Source organism: Pongo pygmaeus, chromosome 15 (assembly GCF_028885625.2).
Source record: "Pongo pygmaeus isolate AG05252 chromosome 15, NHGRI_mPonPyg2-v2.0_pri, whole genome shotgun sequence".
In the NCBI taxonomy this organism is placed as follows: Eukaryota; Metazoa; Chordata; class Mammalia; order Primates; family Hominidae; genus Pongo; species Pongo pygmaeus.
Window position 1 is genome coordinate 21,028,163 of NC_072388.2, and position 19,868 is coordinate 21,048,030.

Consider the following 19,868-nt stretch of genomic DNA (forward strand, 5'->3'; position numbering starts at 1 on the left):
TCAAGGCAGGTGAATCACTTGAGGTAAGGAGTTCAAGACCAGCCTGGTCAACATGGCAAAAACCCTGTCTCTACTAAAAATACAAAAATTATTCAGGCATGGTGGCAGGTGCCTGTAATCCCAGCTACTTGGGAGGCTGAGGCACAAGAATCACTTGAGCCAGGGAGGTGGAGGTTACAGTGAGCTAACATTGTGCCACTGCACTCTAGCCTGGTCAATGAAGTGAGACTGTCTCAAAAAAATAAAATTAAATATAAACAAATAAATAAATAGGCTGAGTGGAGTGTCTCATGCCTATAATCCTAGCACTTTGGGAGACCGAAGCAGGAGGATCACTTGGCCCAGGTGTTGAAGACCAGCCTGGGTAACATGGTGAAACCCCGTCTCCACAAAAGATACAAAAATTAGGCCAGGCACAGTGGCTCACGCCTGTAATCCCAGCACTTTGGGAAGCCAAGGCGGACAGATCACAAGGTCAGGAGATTGAGACAATCCTGGCTAACACAGTGAAACCCCGTCTCTATTAAAAATACAAAAAATTAGCCGGCATGGTGGCATGTGCCTCAGTCTCAGATACTTGGGAGGCTGAGGCAGGATAATCGCTTGAACACAGGAGGCTGAGGTTGCAGTGAGCCAAGATCGCGCCACTGCACTCCAGCCTGGGCAACAGAGCAAGACTCTGTCTCAAAAAAAAAGAAGATATGAAAATTAGCCTGGCATGGTGACACACGCCTGTAGTACTCACGAGGCTGAGGTGGGAAGATCACCTGAGCCCAGGAGGTCGAGGTTGCAATAAGCCAAAATTGTGCAACTACACAATTTTGTAGAGTGAGACCCTGTCTCAAAAAATAAATTAATTAAAATTAAAGATTAAAATTGCCGGGCGCAGTGGCTCACACCTGTAATCCCAGCACTTTGGGTGGCCAAGGCGGGACCTCACCTGAGGTCAGGAGTTCGTGACCAGCCTGGCCAACATAGTGAAACCCCGTCTCTACTAAAAATACAAAAATTAGCCCAGCGTGGTGGCACATGCCTGTAATCCCAGCTACTCGGGAGGCTGAGGCATAAGAATCGCTTGAACCCGGGAGGTGAAGGTTGCAGTGAGCCAAGATTGCGTCACTAAACTCCAGCCTGGGCAACAAAAGTGAAACTCCATCTCAAAAAAAAAAAAAAAAAAAAAAAAAAAAAAACTATTTTATATCATTTGTAGAAGGGAGAAAGTGGTTAAGATCAGAATGTGCGCTCTATCCAGAGCCAGATTGCCTGGGTTTAAACCCTAGCTTCATGGCCGGGCGCAGTAGCTCACACTTGTTAATCCCAGCACTTTGGGAGGCCAAGGCGGGCGGATCACCTGAGGTCAGGAGTTTGTGACCAGCCTGACCAACATAGTGAAACCCCATCTCTACTAAAAATACAAAAATTAGCTAGGCTTTGCGGCACGCACCTGTAATCCCAGCTACTCGGCGTGGGGGCTGAGGTGGGAGAATCGCTTGAACGCGGGAGGCGGAAGTTGCAGTGAGCCGAGATCGCACCACTGCACTCCAGCCTGAGCGAGACGCTGTCTCAAATATACATATATGAATAGTCAATATACTTTATTGTTTAGGGAATAACGACAGGGAAATAAATTATGTACATATTCAAAACAGACGTGGCTGGCCGCGGTGGCTCACGCCTGTAATCCCAGCACTTTGGGGGGCCAAGGCGGATGGATCACCTGAGGTCAGGTGTTTGAGACCAGCCTGGCCAACATGATGAAACCCGTCTCTACTCAAAATACAAAAATTAGCCGGGATGGTGGCGGCGGGCGCCTGTAATCCCAGCTACTCGGGAGGCTGAGGCAGGAGAACTGCTTGAACCCGGGAGGCGGGAGGTGGAGGTTGCAGCGAGAGATCACGCCACTGCACTCCACCCTAGGCGACAGAGCAAGACTCCGTCTCAAAAAACAAACAAACAAACAAACAAAAAAAAAAGATGCAATTCCACTCAATTCCCCCAACCCCACCCCAACAATATTTTCCATCTACGATCAGTTAAATCTGCGAATGCAGAACCCAAGATATGGAGGGCCCACTGTACTAGATCTTGGGCAAAATACTTAACTTTTCTGCGCCTGCATTTCTCGGAATACCTTGGAAATTGGAAGTAATAATAGTATCTACTTCACACGGTTGTTGAGAGGATTAAACCCGCAAATACTTGTAAAGTGTTAATGTATTTAGTAGATACTAAAATAGTTCCTAAGTATTTAGTAAAGTGCTTACTTAGATCTGTGTCTGAAAAGTGGAAAAATCTAAAATTGTTTGCTATTTGTTGTGTTTATTTTTTCACTGAAAATTCTGAGCTTCAATATTGTTTATTAATGTTATCTATCAGTGCCACAGGAAATCGGTAACCTCCAGCTCACACAAATTAGAAACACCTTCTGTGACTGATAATAATAGTTGCTACCAGATACGGAGCACTTCCTGTACGTCAAGGCAACTTGCTCTCCTTAAATGTTAGCAACAACCTTAAGAGGAAGTTGCACTATCATAAGCCTCATTTTATACCTGAGAAGAACAGAGAGGTTAAGTAATTTTCTGGAGGTCACAGCCAGCAAATGGAGAAGGCGTACTTATTCATTTATTTACCATTTATTGAGTTCTTCCTGTGTCTCAGCAGGAGAGAAGCCCTTGTAGGTGCAAAGGTAAACAGTCTAGGCCCCAGCCTACGGGAAGTTTCAGTTTGCAGAGAAGGGGCGGGGCGGGGCCGGGGCGGGGGCGGGAATGACGAACAAATAATTACCATACCGTGTGGTAATAGCTGTAATAAAGTCTCACTCCGAAAAGTGCTGCCGGATCTCAGACCCTGGGACAAGAAAAGTACTGAGAGCTTAGGGCCCAAAGGAAAGACATCACAGTTATGGAATAAGCAGACGTCCTTTGACAAACGTGTGACAAACATATGACAAACGTGTCCTGTAACGACAAACGTGTTACACCCCAAGGATTAAACAAAGCAGGGTTAAATGTAGAAGCTGAAGCTGCAAGTCAAGGGCCCGTCTGACAAGTCCGGCAGGGCCGGGAAAGGGGTTAAGGCGAGCAAGTGGGTGTGGCCCGTGCGTTGATTGGCAGGGGTGGGACCGGGCTCGTCACCCGCCCCGGCTACTCCAACCCCCGGGCGGGCGGGGGTACCGCCTGGGCAAGGGCCGGGGCGCCGGGCCGAGCCACCTCTCCCCCTCCCCCGCTTCCCTGTTGCGCTCCGCTGGCTGGACGCGCTGGAGGAGTGGAGCAGCACCCGGCCGGCCCTGGGGGCTGACAGTCGGCAAAGTTTGGCCAGAAGAGGAAGTGGTCTCAAACCCCGGCAGGTGGCGGCGACCAGGCCAGGCCAGGGGTGCTCGCGGCCTGCGGGCGGGCTGTAGGCGAGGGCGCGCCCCAGTGCCGAGACCCGGGGCTTCGGGAGCTGGCCCCGGGAGAAAGAGTGCGGCGGCGGCCGGAGAAAACAACTCCAAAGTTGGCGAAAGGCACCGCCCCTACTCCCGGGCTGCCGCCGCCTCCCCGCTCTCAGCCCTGGCATCCAGAGCACGGGTCGAGCCCGGGCCATGGAGCCCCCTTGGGGAGGCGGCACCGGGGAGACTGGGCGCCCGGGGCTCCGCCGCGACACCATCGGGTAGACCACAGAAGCTCCGGGACCCTTCCGGCACCTCTGGACAGCCCAGGATGCTGTCGGCCACCCTCCTCCTCCTCCTCGTTGGTAAGAACCGAAACGAGACCAACCCCCAGCCTTCTGTCACCGGGCCAGCAGCTCTAACTCCCTCCAGTGCGGCCCCGCACTCTATCCTGCCTGCGCATTCCCGCCAGCCCCTGCCGCCGCCCCCAGCACTGCCGGCCCCAACCCCCAGGAAGTCTTCAGCTGCTCCGCTGGGCCCTGGTCCTCTCTCCGGCTTCCCCTAGATCACCCCACCAACCCCACAAGGCCCTGCTGCCGGACCTTCCTTCCCTGGAAGTCCCACGCCGCAGCCCTCTCCCACCCCCCACTCCCTCTTCGGATTAACTGCCCGGAAGTCCGGGAGGGCTTCCTTGAGTTGCTCAGGTGAAGAAAACTCCTAAGGAGTGTCTCACGCTCCTGCCCTTTCTCGTTCCTCCTCTAGGAGGCGCTCTGGCCCATCCAGACCGGATTATTTTTCCAAATCATGGTGAGTTGAGGGAACCTCTGGGGCTCCGTGGGCTTGGGAATGAGGGAACACTCGAGAAGGACTCTCTGTTCCCTGAATTCCATGGGACCTACCAAAGTTTTAGAGGTGAGATAATTTAGCCTTTATTTATAGATAAGGAAACTGAGGCTCGGTGTGGACCTTCATCTGGTAGTTGCTATGTACTATTTTATTTCTTCTGGGAATATCTATGCTTGATCGTCCTAACCAGGATGTAGTCTCCCTGAGGGTAGAGGCAGTATTTCCTGCTCCTCCTGGTTCAGTGGCTGGCACAAAGCAGACGTCAGAATTGTTCGTGGTATTAGTATTTACTGGTGAAGCTATGAAGAATGAGGAGAGAAAGAGCGAAGCTAGAGGGCTGTAACTCTAGGATGTACGTGGGCTGGGGCAGATACTCTGCTCCTCCTTGCAGAGCCCAGACTTTTGGAAACCTCAAGCCTCCAAGCGGAAGGGGAAGGGTGGGATGCAAAGGGGCTGTCTACTACCAGTGTCCTACCTTCCTCTCTCCAGCTTGTGAGGATCCCCCAGCAGTGCTCTTAGAAGTGCAGGGCACCTTACAGAGGCCCCTGGTCCGGGATAGCCGCACCTCCCCCGCCAACTGCAGCTGGCTCATCCTAGGCAGCAAAGAACAGACTGTCACCATCAGGTAAGAAGCGGAACAAGAGCAAGAACCCATTCTTCTCCCCTGCCCCTTCCCCTCCATTGGAAGTCTTCAGGGATCACTTCTTTTTTTTTTTTTTTTTTTTTTTTTTTTTTTTGAGACGGTGTTTCACTCTTGTCACCCGGGTGGAGTGCAATGGCACGATCTCAGCTCATTGCAACCTCCACCTCCCGGGTTCAGGCGATTCTCCTGCCTTGGCCTCCCAAGTAGCTGGGATTGCAGGTGCCCGCCACCATGCCCAGCTAACTTTTTTTTTTGTATTTTTGGTAGAGACAGGGTTTCACCACGTTGGCCAGGCTGGTCTTGAACTTCTCACCTCAAGTGATCCGCCCGCCTGGGCCTCCCGAAGTGCTGGGATTAAAGGAATGAGCCACTGGGCCTGGCCCATTCAGGGATCACTTCTCTATGGAATTTCCATCCTTGTTAAAAGGGAAAGAGTAGAATTTGATTTGGCCTAGTGTGCCCTAAAAGCCTGACTTTTTCTGGGTCAGACTCAGTGAACTGAGGTGGAGCTGGGCTAGAGTGGACATCTAGCTTGGGTCCTGCGCATCTCCAAAGGACAGAGGCCCCTCTACAAACGGTCCTCAGCTCAGATAGAACTGTTCTGAAGAGTCCTTCCATTCATTGCATGTCCTGCCTGAGATTCAGAACTACTCCTTAATCAGTTTAGAACATTCCTCAGCCTCTCTGGATCTTTTAAACATTCCAAGTCTCCCCAGGCTCCCCGACCTTGGTCATTGTTTGGGGATCATATTAAGTACCTGGCTATTTGCCTCACATAGTTCATTTTCCATGAATTTACCCAGAAAGGGGTAGGCAAAGAGAGAGGGCAATCTGTAGAGAGGTTGGTGGGGCAAAGGGATCAGAATGCCATGCAGAACCAACCCAGGTCTCACATCTGGCACAGTGTGGTGGGATAAGATGGTGAGTTCTGGTTAATTGAACTGTATGGTAATCACCAGTTACTGCTGGTACCATACTTGGGTGACAGTGCTACAACTGGAATGCAGTGCACCTCTTCTTAACTCAGTCCCAGAACACAAGTCAATTTTTCCAAAGGGCTCTAGGATATATTTTATGGTCTCATGGCAATACCAGCCCATGGTAGGAAGATCCCCATTGACTACATTGACTTAAAAATAATTTGGCTGCCAGGCACGGTGGCTCACGCCAGTAATCCCAGCACTTTGGGAGACCAAGGCGGGTGGATCACCTGAGGCCAGGAGTTCGAGACCAGCCTGACCAACATGGTGAAACCCCATCTCTATTAAAAATACAAAATTAGCCAGGTGTGGTGGCGGGCACCTGTAACCCTAGCTACTTGGGAGGCTGAGGCAGGAGACTCGAACTTGAGAGGTGGAGGTTGCAGTGATCCAAGATCACGCCATTGCACTCCAGCCTGGGTGACAAGAGCAAAACTCTGTCTCTAAATAAATGAATAAATAGGCTAACTGAGTTTTCATTTGGCCATTAGATCATGGATAAGCAGCTGTTTGTGCTTCCTGGGATACAAGGGGCCTGGTGGCACCAGGGGAGGAGAAAGCCAGCAGCAGTCAAGAGTATCTCATGTCCTGCTCTCCTCTACTCCCATAGGTTCCAGAAGCTACACCTGGCCTGTGGCTCAGAGCGCTTAACGCTACGCTCCCCTCTCCAGCCACTGATCTCCCTGTGTGAGGCACCTCCCAGCCCTCTGCAGCTGCCCGGGGGTAACGTCACCATCACTTACAGCTATGCTGGGGCCAGAGCACCCATGGGCCAGGGCTTCCTGCTCTCCTACAGCCAAGGTAGGCTGGACAGGGATGTCTGAGGAGCAGGCAGTGAAAGCCCCAGGCAGGAGGGGAGGATCCTGAGGGTTCTGGTGCTTCACAGCCCCTCTCCTTGGTGCCTCTGCAGATTGGCTGATGTGCCTGCAGGAAGAGTTTCAGTGCCTGAACCACCGCTGTGTATCTGCTGTCCAGCGCTGTGATGGGATTGATGCCTGTGGCGATGGCTCTGATGAAGCAGGTTGCAGCTCAGACCCCTTCCCTGGCCTGACCCCAAGACCCGTCCCCTCCCTGCCTTGCAATCTCACCTTGGAGGACTTCTATGGGGTCTTCTCCTCCCCTGGATATACACACCTAGCCTCAGTCTCCCACCCCCAGTCCTGCCATTGGCTGCTGGACCCCCATGATGGCCGGCGGCTGGCCGTGCGCTTCACAGCCCTGGACTTGGGCTTTGGAGATGCAGTGCATGTGTATGATGGCCCTGGGCCCCCTGAGAGCTCCCGACTACTGCGTAGTCTCACCCACTTCAGCAATGGCAAGGCTGTCACTGTGGAGACACTGTCTGGCCAGGCTGTTGTGTCCTACCACACAGTTGCTTGGAGCAATGGTCGTGGCTTCAATGCCACCTACCATGTGCAGGGCTATTGCTTGCCTTGGGACAGACCCTGTGGCTTAGGCTCTGGCCTGGGGGCTGGCGAAGGCCTAGGTGAGCGCTGCTACAGTGAGGCACAGCGCTGTGATGGCTCATGGGACTGTGCTGATGGCACAGATGAGGAGGACTGCCCAGGCTGCCCACCTGGACACTTTCCCTGCGGGGCTGCTGGCACCTCTGGTGCCACAGCCTGCTACCTGCCTGCTGACCGCTGCAACTACCAGACTTTCTGTGCTGATGGAGCAGACGAGAGACGCTGTCGGCATTGCCAGCCTGGCAATTTCCGATGCCGGGACGAGAAGTGCGTGTATGAGACATGGGTGTGCGATGGGCAGCCAGACTGTGCGGACGGCAGTGATGAGTGGGACTGCTCCTATGTTCTGCCCCGCAAGGTCATTACAGCTGCAGTCATTGGCAGCCTAGTGTGCGGCCTGCTCCTGGTCATCGCCCTGGGCTGCACCTGCAAGCTCTATGCCATTCGCACCCAGGAGTACAGGTCAGTGGGAGTGGGGCTGGCAGTAGAAGAGTAGACCCTGAGGGTGAGGCTGGACCGTGCAGCTACAGGAGACCATGAAAGTGCCCACCTTGGGGAGAGGCTCCCATGATCAGCTTGTCAGTTGTGTCCTGTAAGGGACAGGTCCAGATCCTGAAAGCAGTTTCAAGGGAGGAGGGACCTCAGATGACCTTTGGGAAAGCCATGGCACAGCTCTAGCTGGCCTGGCCCGGGTGTGGAAGTGGGAGGACTGTCCAGGCTGAGGTGGTCTACTCTGGCCGAGAACTACCAGTGACTGAGCAGTGCTCATTCCTTCTAGCATCTTTGCCCCCCTCTCCCGGATGGAGGCTGAGATTGTGCAGCAGCAGGCACCCCCTTCCTATGGGCAGCTCATTGCCCAGGGTGCCATCCCACCTGTAGAAGACTTTCCTACAGAGAATCCTAATGATGTAAGTCACTCCCCACAACCCTAGCACCTCCTGGTCCTAGTTCTGCTGTGGCCCTGCCCCTGTACCCTCCTTCATTCAACCTTTGGCCCTCTGACTCTGAGGCCTCCTCATCTCCTTGCAGAATTCAGTGCTGGGCAACCTGCGTTCTCTGCTACAGATCTTACGCCAGGATATGACTCCAGGAGGTGGCCCAGGTGCCCGCCGTCGTCAGCGGGGCCGCTTGATGCGACGCCTGGTACGCCGTCTCCGCCGCTGGGGCTTGCTCCCTCGAACCAATACCCCAGCTCGGGCCTCTGAGGCCAGATCCCAGGTCACACCTTCCGCTGCTCCCCTTGAGGCCCTAGATGGTGGCACAGGTCCAGCCCGTGAGGGCGGGGCAGTAGGTGGACAAGATGGGGAGCAGGCACCCCCACTGCCCATCAAGGCTCCCCTGCCATCTGCTAGCACGTCTCCAGCCCCCACTACTGTCCCTGAAGCCCCAGGGCCACTGCCTTCACTGCCCCTAGAACCATCACTATTGTCTGGAGTGGTGCAGGCCCTGCGAGGCCGCCTGTTGCCCAGCCTGGGGCCCCCAGGACCAACCCGGAGCTCCCCTGGACCCCACACAGCAGTCCTGGCCCCGGAAGATGAGGACGATGTGCTACTGGTGCCACTGGCTGAGCCGGGGGTGTGGGTAGCTGAGGCAGAGGATGAGCCACTGCTTACCTGAGGGGACCTGTGGGCTCTAATGGGGCCTCTCCCCTGGGGGCTCTACTCATAGTGGCACAACCTTTTAGAGATGGGTCAGCCTCCCCTCCACCACTTCCTTCCCTGTCCCTGGATTTCAGGGACTTGGTGGGCCTCCCGTTGACCCTATGTAGCTGCTATAAAGTTAGGTGTCCCTCAGGCAGGGAGAGGGCTCACAGAGTCTCCTCTGTATATGGCCATGGCCAGACACCCCAGTCCCTTCACCACCACCTGCTCCCCACGCCACCACCATTTGGGTGGCTGTTTTTAAAAAGTAAAGTTCTTAGAGGATCGTAGGTCTGGACACTCCATCCTTGCCAAACCTCTACCCAAAAGTGGCCTTAAGTACCGGAATGCCAATTAACTAGAGACCCTCCAGCCCCCAAGGGGAGGATTTGGGCAGAACCTGAGGTTTTGCCATCCACAATCCCTCCTACAGGGCCTGGCTCACAAAAAGAGTGCAAAAAATGCTTCTGTTCCATAGCTACGGCATTGCTCAGTAAGTTGAGGTCAAAAATAAAGGAATCATACATCTCAAAATTTTGCAAATTAGCTGCGAGCCTGAGCCCCACCTCTGCCCATCTCAGTCTATGCTCACCTCATCCCACTCCTCCCTGTGGAGCCCTTTGCTTGGCCCTCTACCTCCTGCCCTCTTCCTGTTCATCTCCCAACCACTGCAGTCTTGATTTTTATACCACACAGAAGGTAAGAAAATTCTAGGAACCCTAAGGATCAACCCTCTCCATTTCCACTCAAATGCCTGGGGCCCAGCTCTGCAGTGACTGATTCCAGGACCTCTTTCCTCACGGCCAGGATAGAAGTCAGGGGAGCCAGCTGGGCTCTGCGGTCAGGAAGGTTCTCATTTATGGAGCACTCCTTGAGCCCAGATCATAGGAGCAGCTGTCCCTGGTGGGACACAGGAGTCATGACTCCTACCCTCCACCCTCCACACCCACCAGGCATTTAGCAGTCTGTCCTATACAAGACAGATGAATTCTCAGCCAGGATACCTCAAGGCAGGCAAAGGTGAGTGGAGGGAAAATTCACAAACATTCAGGGTGTGCGGTGCTGGCATCACCATGGCCAAATCCAAGAGGTCTTCCTGGAAGAGGGCCCAAACTGGAACCAAAAGAATGCTGTCAGCAGTTGGAATAGAGCTGTGAATTCTAGACAGGGGGAGTGTCCACAGAACAAGCAAACTGAGGAGACAAGAGGGCAAGGGTTATAGGCAAGACCTTGGGCCTGAGAGCACAAGCAGCAGCCAGAGCTGCAGAGCTGGGGTGGGTGATGGAGGGAATGATTCGCAAGCAGTGTTGGAACCCAGCCCCTAGTGAGCAAAGTGACAGAAGCTGCCCCAGAGTTTGGAAGGAAGATTGAGGCAAAAGATGTAGAAGGAAGCTGTGGGGGTGGGAGTGATGCCTCAGGAACAAAACTGAGGAATTCCCTAACGGAGCCAGTCCCTGGGGAAAGAGGCTCCCCTCAGGCTCTCCTTGTCTAGCCCCACACCTGGCAGAGCCTGTCACCCAGCCTAGCTCCACACCTGGCAGAGCCCATCACCCAGCCTAGCCCCACGCCTGGTGGAGAGGCCCTGTTGATTACACCCTGTCAGCATCCTCAAACCCAGCACTAATTTTCCTCTCCTAGTGAGCAAGAGCCTGAGGAAGTAGCAGAGAGGGGTGTGGGCCCATGTGCAGTTCTGGGACCCTGGCACCTTGGCTCAGGGAAGACCCGAGCTCCTTTCACTGCAGACCCTCTCCAGAGACTGGGGAGAGGGCTCTGGAGAACCTGGTTCTTGCTTACTGTTCTCCCTTTGGGCCCTCCTTCCCAAATGCAAACAATTCTGGGTCCACTCAGCATCAGGCCCAATGGAAATAGTGAAGCAGTGATTTTCCCTCCCCTGCCTCTCCATAGCCTGGTCTTTGCCCTCTGCTTTGCTCTTCTCTTCCCCCATACCCACCTCAAATACCTGCAGCCTGATATCTTCATCCCTTCATCCAGACCTTTTCTCTCCTAGTGGTATTGCAAACTGAAAGTGGACAAAGACTTAAGGTAAAACTGCTCCTCATGGTGGAATGCTTCCAAATGCTGGAAGGAGGACTTTAGGGCAGAGTTCACTAAGGAGGCCTGTGCTTATAGATCAGTGGGCCTGAAAGGAGTTTTTGTAGGTTCTGGTTGTGTGCTGTATGAGGTGTAGGCAGTAATAATACTCTTGTCAGCCATAGTGAAGCCCCAAGCTAGCCGGGATAGGGGACTGACCTTGTACAGGCGGCATGGAGAAACTAAGACAGAGTGTCTGCCCAAGTGATGGCACTGGGGAGCAGTCACTCAGGTTTATTTCCACCAGGGCCCAAGAAAAAAAGAAATGAGGCAACCTAAAATTCCATCAATATAGATACCAATATCCAAGGTGCTTGGTCTTAGCGGTGTGGGACCCACGTCAAGGCTCTTGGTGGGAAGGTGGAAGGTGTTTTCAGCATGAGATAGGGTTTAGGCTGTGAATGAGAGTCTAGAGTCTAAGATAAAACAAGATACCAGGGCCGGGCCGTGGTGGCTTACGCTTGTAATCTTAACACCTTGGGAGGCCAAGGTGGGCAGATTGCCTGAGCTCAGGAGTTCGAGACTAGCCTGGGCGACATGGTGAAACCCTGTCTCTACTAAAATACAAAAAAGTAGCTGGGTGTGGCGGCATGCACCTGTAGTCCCAGCTACTCGGGAGGCTGAGGCAGGAGAATTGCTTGAACCTGGGAGGCGGAGGTTGCAGTAAGTGGAAATCACGCCACTGCACTCTAGCCTGGGTGACAGAGCGAGACTCCTTCTCCAAAGAAAAAGAAAAGATACCAGAACTCAGTCCTCAAGAAACAAAATTCTGCCAGGCGCGGTAGCTCACGCCTGTAATCCCAGCACTTTGGAGGGGCCAAGGCGGCGGATCGCTTGAGGCCAAGAGTTCAAGAACAGCCTGGGCAACATGATGAAACCCTGTCTCTACCAAAAATACTAAAAACTAGCCAGTCTCATAACCTGGTCTCAAAATAAATAGATTTAAAAAAAAATCACGGGCCTGAACCAAGCTCCAGGCCTCACTAGGAGGGGAGAAGGACCCCCCAGCCACACAGCCCAAGGCTGCAGAAGCACCTAGGTGGTTAGAGAGTGAGTGCCTGGATGGGGCGCGGTGGCTCACGCCTGTAATCCCAGCACTTTGGGAGGCCGAGGCAGGCGGATCACGAGGTCAAAAGATCAAGACCATCCTGGCCAACATGGTGACACCGTGTCTCCACTAAAAATACAAAAATAAGCTGGGCATGGTGGTGCATGCCTGTAGTACCATCTACTTGGGAGGCTGAAGCAGGAGAATCACTTGAACCTGGGAAGCAAAGGTTGCAGTGAGCTGAGATCGCGCCACTGCCCTCCAGCCTGGCAACAGAGTGAGACTCCGTCTCAAAAAAAAAAGTGAGTGCCTGATGATGCCAGATTCTTCATCACCTAAAGTGAACCCGCACAACAGAGCTGGGCCATGGGCATCATAAACCCCATTTTGCAAGCTCAGGAGGAGCTTCAGGGAAATCAGAAGACTGTCCCAGTCTCTACCAAGTGGTGGATTTAGACGCGGCATGGCTCCGTTCCAAATCTCACCCTTGTCCCACCATTCCACGGGACCTCCCATTCTTGAGGGAGCCTGGATACGGGCAAGTGCACAACCCGGGAGGTTGAGGTTACAGTGAGCCATGATCGCACCATTGCAGTCCAGCCCGAGCAATAGGGTGAGACCCTCTCTCTGAAAAAAATAAAAATACTCATTTTGGAAGGAAGTCATTCTAAAATGTTACACTTGTCTTCAGCATATCTGCAATATAATAATTTTCTGCATAACTGAGGATCATTCACAGACACCAATGGCTTTTCTCCAGCAGTGTCTTCTGAAGTTGTAACAGTAGGGGCACAGGGAGCTATTTGCTTTTATGCTAAATGACCTTAGACCACTTAAAAAATGCATATGAGTGCTTTAAATGTTATTTTGTGTGTGTGTGTGGTGTTGCCTCCCTGACTATAAGGGGACACTTGCTACTCTAAATGTGTTTCTAATCTACTAGTACAGGAACACACATGGACACATTACAATTGTGAATAAAAGTAAGTAAAAAGTAAAAGTAAGTAGGCCATGACTGAGGACTGGAGAATCTACCCAGTGAGTAAAGCACAGGAGTATTTTAGCAGCTGAGGGGTCCTTTCTGCTCCCTCAAACCCTGCACTGTTGCCCTATAGCTGACCTCCAAATAAGTGAAGTGTCACTGCACATTGTTCCCAAGATTATTCTTTGCCTCTTCCATTGGAAGAGTCCACTGAGGATTGCAATATAGACTGTTCCCAATAATAGGAGACAGTTGGACTATTTAAGAGAAGGAAAGCTGCACAGTGTAGAAATGAAAAATCCTTGGCACTGGAAAGATGTGGGTGGGATTCCTGGTGTTCCCATTTTCCAGCTGCAAGATTGCTTTAGGGACAGGGCACCCACCTACCAGTGTGGGCCTTGGGCTCAAGAAGATGAAAGGAGATAATGCAAGAAAGTACTTAGCACAGCATCTGGCAAAAACGGGGCAAGGAAAGGAAATCAGAATGTGTGTCTGGGAGCTTAAGGGTGTCAGGAAGGAGGACAAGAAGGAAAGGGGCAGGAGAAGGAACCTGAAGGGAAAGGGAACTAGGCAGAAAAAGAACAGTAAAAGAGATGTGCTATCTGGGCTTCCTACAAACAGGCAGACATCACCCATTGTGTATCTGCCTTGCATAGCCCAGAAGGCCTGGCAGCTGCACCAAAAAACATTAACAGTGGGTAGGGGAGTTGGGGGGTAGCTGGCAGTCCCCCTTCCCCACCCACTTAAGATTGGGAACCTCGTGTTTGAGATAGCTAGCTTTGTCTCACCCTTTTTTCCTGCTCTGATTATCGTTGGCTTGGTGGGCCTGGCAGGGAGAGAAGGTGGAAGAGTCTCCACAATGGTTTGCCCCTACCTGAACTTAGTGGCAAAATGAAGCTGCCCAAATGAGGCAGCTGAATTTCCTTCCTCAGAGCACGCATCTGCCTAGGGGCTGGGAAATGGGTACTTTTGTGGCTCTTAGCCCAGAAGAGGCAGGGTGGAGAAGGAAAAGGTGGCAGGGTGGCTGACCCTCAGTCTCCACAGTCCCCACACCTCTTTTGGCCTATATCTCTTTGTCTTTCAGACCAGCTTTTAGTCTTTCTGCCTCTTGCCCCTGTGCAGCCACTGAGCACACTCTCTGGGCTAGACACTGGGCTAGGGGTCTGGAAATACAGAGACAACTGATGCATAGTCCTGGCTGCTGGAGAAAGACCTTCACCTCCCCAGGTCCCTGCCTTCTGTCACCCTGAGCTCCCTTACCCACTGACACCCCCTGCAACCCTTGTCTGTTCTGCCCCTTGACTGTTCTGTCGTAACTCAACCAAGCTCTGCAGTGTGTGTGCTCCCAGAGGGAAGCGACACAAAGAAAAGGGAGGGGGGGCAGAAAGGAGGGAATCCCGCTGACATCACTGCTCATTAGCATGTGTGACCTCATCAGGGGGTGGGACAATTTCCCCAGGTGTCTAGGGGGGAGGGCATGTGTGTGTGTGGGGGGGTGGTATTTAAAGGGAAAAGCTGACAGTGCTGCTGAGTGAGGGAGAGGGTGCTGCAAGCTGCTGGGCTGCACACGCACACACACACCGATGCACACGGACCCGGACACAGACATGGACATGGACACAGAAACCACAGCACTCTGCCCCTCTGGCAGTCGCCGGGCCTCCCCTACAGGGACGCCCACACCAGGTGAGGGCTAACCTGGGCAGGTTCCGGCTGAAACCATGCGGGTGGGAGCTGAAGCTTTGGTGGGGAGGTCAGAACTAGGGGTTGAGGGAGCTTGAGCTCAGTCAGCAAGAGGGGAAGAGCAATTGAGAAAGTGGAGAAGACCCCTGCTCATACAAGGGATTGGGGTTGGGCTAGGGTGGAGGGGAAGAGCTGCCTAAATGCCCCCTCCCCCAGCACTCCCAGGGCTTTGCTTGAGAAACTGGTACATGGCCCCTAGCTCAGCTTCATTCCCGAGGCTGGAATAGGCAAGAAGGAAGGGGAGAGGAGAGGGGCAGCCCACAAGCCTGGGAATCACAGGCAGGAGCTACCCCGGGGAACTGTTGTAAGGGTTCTTCTGGATGCTGCAGGCCCTGGCGGCTGGCCAAGTATTGATCCTGGGCTATTTCCAGCCTCCCTCCAGCCCCCTTTGTTGTGTCTGTTGTTCCTCCTCCAGTTACCCTGACCCGCGCATTGTCACTCTCCCTTTCACTCTCTCACACACACACACTCTCTCTCTCTCTCTACTTCTACTGCTCTATGAACACAATATTCTCTCCCACTCACAGGGACAGACAGGGATGCAGGATTCTCACACCCAACCACGCAATGAGGGATGCTCACCTACAGGGCCACGGGAAGCAGCAGCCCCTCTCTCTCTCTCACACACACACACACACACACACACACACACAGAGAACCCAGAGAGACCCAGCACGTACATCATCTCAAAAAGCAAAGGCCCTTTCCTAGGAAGAAGCTCACTACAAAGTTTTTTACTCTGCTATACCTACTCCCCAGACACTGGGCAGCAGCTTCAGCTTGTCATCCTCTCTGCTCCTCAGTTTGGGGATTACCAGTGCTGGAAACAGGAGGAGGAAGGGCCTCTTGATGGAAAAAGAGGCAGCTTCCCCAAACCTCCCCCAACTCCACCCCACAGGGCCAGAGGCCTAGTCTGGGAGTGTGCCTGTGTATCAGTGTAAAGTGTGAGTGGGTATGTGAGCCTGCATTCAGGTCCCTTCCCTGCATGGGGCACGTTTTGAATAGGTTGGGGTTGGGACCGCATTGGAGAAGCTATCATGTCAACTCCAGTTCAGGCTTCTGGAGACTTTAGTGTAAGAGGTCAGGCCAGACATTCTCAGTTCCTTCTGGGTAATGGTCATCAAGCGGGTGTAGCTCGGCCTCTGATACTGGAACAGCCTGGATTGAGCCTTCTGCATATGGTTGAGCATATCCCACTCATAGCTTCCTTTTCTTTGCCCTCCCATTTTATTTTAGAAGCAGATGCCACACTACTAAAGAAGCCAGAGAAACTGTTGGCAGAGTTGGACCGGAGCGGGTTACCCTCTGCCCCTGGGGCCCCCAGACGAAGAGGCAGTATGCCTGTCCCCTACAAGCACCAGCTCCGGCGGGCCCAGGCTGTAGATGAACTTGACTGGCCACCTCAGGCCTCATCCTCTGGCTCATCTGACTCCTTGGGCTCAGGGGAGGCAGCCCCTGCTCAAAAGGATGGCATCTTCAAGGTCATGCTAGTGGGGGAGAGCGGTGTGGGCAAGAGCACCCTAGCAGGCACTTTTGGTGGTCTCCAGGGAGACAGTGCTCATGAACCAGAGAATCCAGGTATTTGGGGAAGCCCTCCAGAGGTTGAGGGGGCTCTGGTGCCCTGGTCAGGGAAGGAAGTGCTCATGACCTGAGCAGCCCCTGAAGGACAGAGCTTAACAGAAGCTCTTCCAATGCTTTCTGTGGCAGCCTCCCTGAAGAGGGGCGGGGTTCCCTGGTGCTGAGATCTGAGGTGTCCCTGGTTACCAGGTCTCACAAATGTTGGGAAACCTCCTAATGGACTTTATACCCTCTCCCTATTTCCCAACAGAGGATACCTATGAGAGACGCATCGTGGTGGATAAGGAGGAAGTGACTCTAGTCGTTTATGACATCTGGGAACAGGTGAGAACTAAGATATGGCTGCAGGCGGGTGATGAAGCTGGGAGAACTGGGGAAGGGCAAAGTCTGGCTGAAGGCTGGTGGGACTGCTGGTCCTGGTTTCCACATGTACTGGAACCTGACCTTTCATTCATATCACCTCAGAAAGCAAAGGCCCACACCACAGCCCGTGGCTGTTAAGAGCCACAGTCTTTCCAGGATCTTCTGACTCAGAGCAAACTTAGGATGGGAATTTGACAAACCCTGCAGCTCCAAGCTAGGCTGGACACCCTGAAATTGACTCCGTCCATACATTTTTCAGCCTGAAGGAATCTGATGTGACAAGACAAGAGCTCAGGGATCTGGAATATCCGGGAAGGGGGAAAAAAGTGAGGACTTCTGAATATTTGGACATAAAGGTTACTATGTAGAAATAAGAGGCCAAATTACAGACGTGTGAATAATATTCATTTTTGAATCAAGAGCTTAAGCTTAAGAAATTAAGATGGCTACCCTAGTCTAGGATCTTCGTATTACTAATTTCTTCCTCCTCCACAAACACTCTGGGTAGGGAGATTCTGCCATTAACTAGCTCTGCTGTCCTAAGCAGGTGGCTTCTTCCTCACAGCCCTGTTCCTCCTCTTTGAGGTGTAGGTGCTGGACAGGATCTCCTATGCCTCCAGCCCTAACGTTCCTCTGCCTGTCTGCAGGGGGATGCAGGAGGATGGCTGCGGGACCACTGCCTTCAGACCGGGGACGCCTTTCTCATCGTCTTCTCAGTCACCGACCGACGGAGTTTCTCCAAAGTTCCAGAGACCCTACTTCGGCTCCGGGCTGGGAGGCCGCACCACGACCTACCCGTTATCCTCGTTGGAAACAAGAGCGACTTGGCCCGCTCCCGGGAGGTATCACTGGAGGGTGTGTATCCTGAACAGATTCCATACTTGCAATCTCAGGGGAATGCGCTCCCTTCCAAGTCACCTCTTCTCCCTAAGGCCTTTTTACCATCGCGGACGCACTCACTTGCAATCAGACCCAGGCTAAGGGCACACTCCCAATGCCCCACTCGAGGACCCTGAGAATCCCTTCTTGTCAATTCACCTCACCTCTCTCCTAGGCCTCCTTCTCCCTCTCCTTCGCACCTCCACAGACCCATCATATGAGCTCAGCCCTGTTCTCTCGGTTGCAAGATTCACTAGTACCAATCCCTTGCCACCGCACGCCCAGGCCCTCCCTAGACCCGCCCTCGCCCCGGGTCCCGTACAGTCCAGCGGGCGTCTGAGCCGGTCCCTTCCTGCAGAGGGCCGCCACCTGGCCGGGACGCTGAGCTGCAAGCACATCGAGACGTCGGCCGCACTGCACCACAACACGAGGGAGCTCTTCGAGGGCGCGGTGCGCCAGATTCGGCTGCGGCGGGGCCGAAGCCGCGCCGGAGGCCAGAGGCCCGATCCGGGCAGCCCCGAGGGCCCTGCGCCGCCCGCACGGCGCGAGAGCCTCACCAAGAAAGCCAAGAGGTTCCTCGCCAACCTGGTGCCACGCAACGCCAAGTTCTTCAAGCAGCGCTCCAGGTCGTGTCACGACCTCTCGGTGCTCTGAGCCGCGGTCGCCATGGCCACTGCGGTCGCCATGGTCACCGCGCCCTCTGCTCGCCCCCTCGCCCCGCCCCGCCCCCGTCCGGCTTCCTTGGTGGAGGCCGTCTAGGAAACCAAAAACTCCCAGGATGCCCCCGTATGATCACCAGGGGAGGCCCGGGGCCGCTGGGCGGCACCTCCACACCCGCCCCCACGCGTTCTCCGGACCTTCGGGCCTCAGGGCGCCTAGAAGGCGAGGACGCAGACCTGAAGGCGGCCGGTGAGCGGGGCGGGTTCTGCTGGGTCGGGAAGAAAAATAATTCTGCAAGGTATTTTGTTTTTTATTAATTCACGCTTGGCCACCTCATCTGTAAAGAGATTCTAAAAGCGAGATCTGGAAAAGTGCTTCGTAGACTCCTTGACGGAGTTTGCCTCCTTTGTACGCTGCGTGAACATGCCTCACCTTTAAGAGAGTCTTAAAGGTAAAGACACGGAAACACTTCCTCCAGGGACCTTCCCGAAAACGTTCTGGCTCTCATCTGCTGCGGCATGTGTCCACTTTGCCTTTAAGGAGTTCTTAAAGGCAAGGGCCTGGAAGTGCTGTTCGTGAGACGGATTCTCTTGACTTACCAGTCCACCACGGCACTTCCCCTTTAAGGTTATTAAAGGTAAGGGGTGGACAGACTTTCTGCATTCAGATGCTGAGCAGTGGCAACCCCTTTTGGCCAGGGCCAAGGGGGCACCAGAAAGGGGCCACCCTTTCCCTTTTCAATAAAGAATTTTTGTACTGCCTCTGTTCACTTTTGACTCTCTTCTTGGAGTCTCTGGGGAAGGAATGGGTGTTGATGGAAACTGCTATTACCCACCAGAAAACTCAGGCCCAGAGGAGCAAGGAACCTAACTCTCTAAGGAGGCTCTGGAACTGACTTGGCCTGGGGTAGTCCATGTCATAGGGCCACAGGCCTTTACAGATAATCAGGTCCACTTCGTGCGTTTGCCGATGAGAAAACAGGCTTGGAGAGGAACAGGGACCGCCTAGAAGTCATTTGTAAACTAGTGACACAGTGGGACCAAATCTCTAGACTCTGAGCCTTATCTCCTTACCCCACTCTATCCTGCAGGGAACAGGCTAGAGGCTACATTTAGCTCCCAGAGGTACTCAGCTTTGACTTGGGCTGGTTCCAAGTGGGGCCCACATCCACCAGGGAAGCCCATCAGCTGTGGCGTGATGGGGTCTGTCTGTGCCTCCTCTGGCAGGGCTCCACAGCCCCAGCTGTCACCTGCAAAGCCCGTGTGAGTACTGAAACTGTCACTGCCTCCCCTGGGGACGCCCACGCCTGCTGCTGCCTGAGCCATGAGTTTGAACAAAGGGAGCAGAGGCAGCAGCTCCCCTCACCACCCCTAGACATACAATACAGCTACCTGAGCACCTGAGGGCCAGCCTCCATTCCACCCCACACAGCCTCCCAGAACTTGATGGAAAGAGGGTTGCAATGCTTCCTGAGTCCTTGTAGCTGGGGAAGAGCCAAGGGGACCGTCCCAGCATGGGTAGTTATAATAAGATGAATAATGGCACTATCCTTAGGACTTTATACACTTTATCTGTTAAT

General features: G+C 53.6%; 2 protein-coding genes across 2 annotated transcripts; both read left to right on the forward strand.

Annotated features, from left to right (window-relative positions):
• Positions 1-2,997: 2,997 nt before the first annotated feature.
• Positions 2,998-9,479, forward strand: LRP10 (LDL receptor related protein 10). The gene is made up of 7 exons (XM_054448831.2): positions 2,998-3,735; positions 4,133-4,177; positions 4,706-4,841; positions 6,450-6,640; positions 6,750-7,767; positions 8,084-8,213; positions 8,335-9,479. Exons 1-7 carry the CDS (start codon positions 3,702-3,704, stop codon positions 8,920-8,922), a joined length of 2,142 nt encoding a protein of 713 aa, XP_054304806.2. The 5' UTR covers positions 2,998-3,701; the 3' UTR covers positions 8,923-9,479.
• A 5,076-nt stretch (positions 9,480-14,555) lies between these two features.
• Positions 14,556-19,050, forward strand: REM2 (RRAD and GEM like GTPase 2). Its single transcript, XM_054448863.2, has 5 exons — positions 14,556-14,752; positions 16,046-16,387; positions 16,638-16,711; positions 17,398-17,605; positions 17,988-19,050. Exons 1-5 carry the CDS (start codon positions 14,650-14,652, stop codon positions 18,281-18,283), a joined length of 1,023 nt encoding a protein of 340 aa, XP_054304838.1. The 5' UTR covers positions 14,556-14,649; the 3' UTR covers positions 18,284-19,050.
• Positions 19,051-19,868: the final 818 nt, after the last annotated feature.

Bases quoted from the DNA above. Each gene is read 5' to 3' on its own strand.
- LRP10 (XM_054448831.2), top strand. From the start codon at position 3,702: ATGCTGTCGGCCACCCTCCTCCTCCTCCTCGTTG. The intron at 3,736-4,132 runs GTAAGAACCGAA...TTCCTCCTCTAG, and splicing joins CCTCCTCCTCCTCCTCGTTG to GAGGCGCTCTGGCCCATCCA. The intron at 6,641-6,749 runs GTAGGCTGGACA...GTGCCTCTGCAG, and splicing joins CCTGCTCTCCTACAGCCAAG to ATTGGCTGATGTGCCTGCAG.
- REM2 (XM_054448863.2), top strand. From the start codon at position 14,650: ATGCACACGGACCCGGACACAGACATGGACATGGACACAGAAACCACA. The intron at 16,388-16,637 runs GTATTTGGGGAA...ATTTCCCAACAG, and splicing joins TCATGAACCAGAGAATCCAG to AGGATACCTATGAGAGACGC. The intron at 17,606-17,987 runs GTGTGTATCCTG...CCCTTCCTGCAG, and splicing joins CCGGGAGGTATCACTGGAGG to AGGGCCGCCACCTGGCCGGG.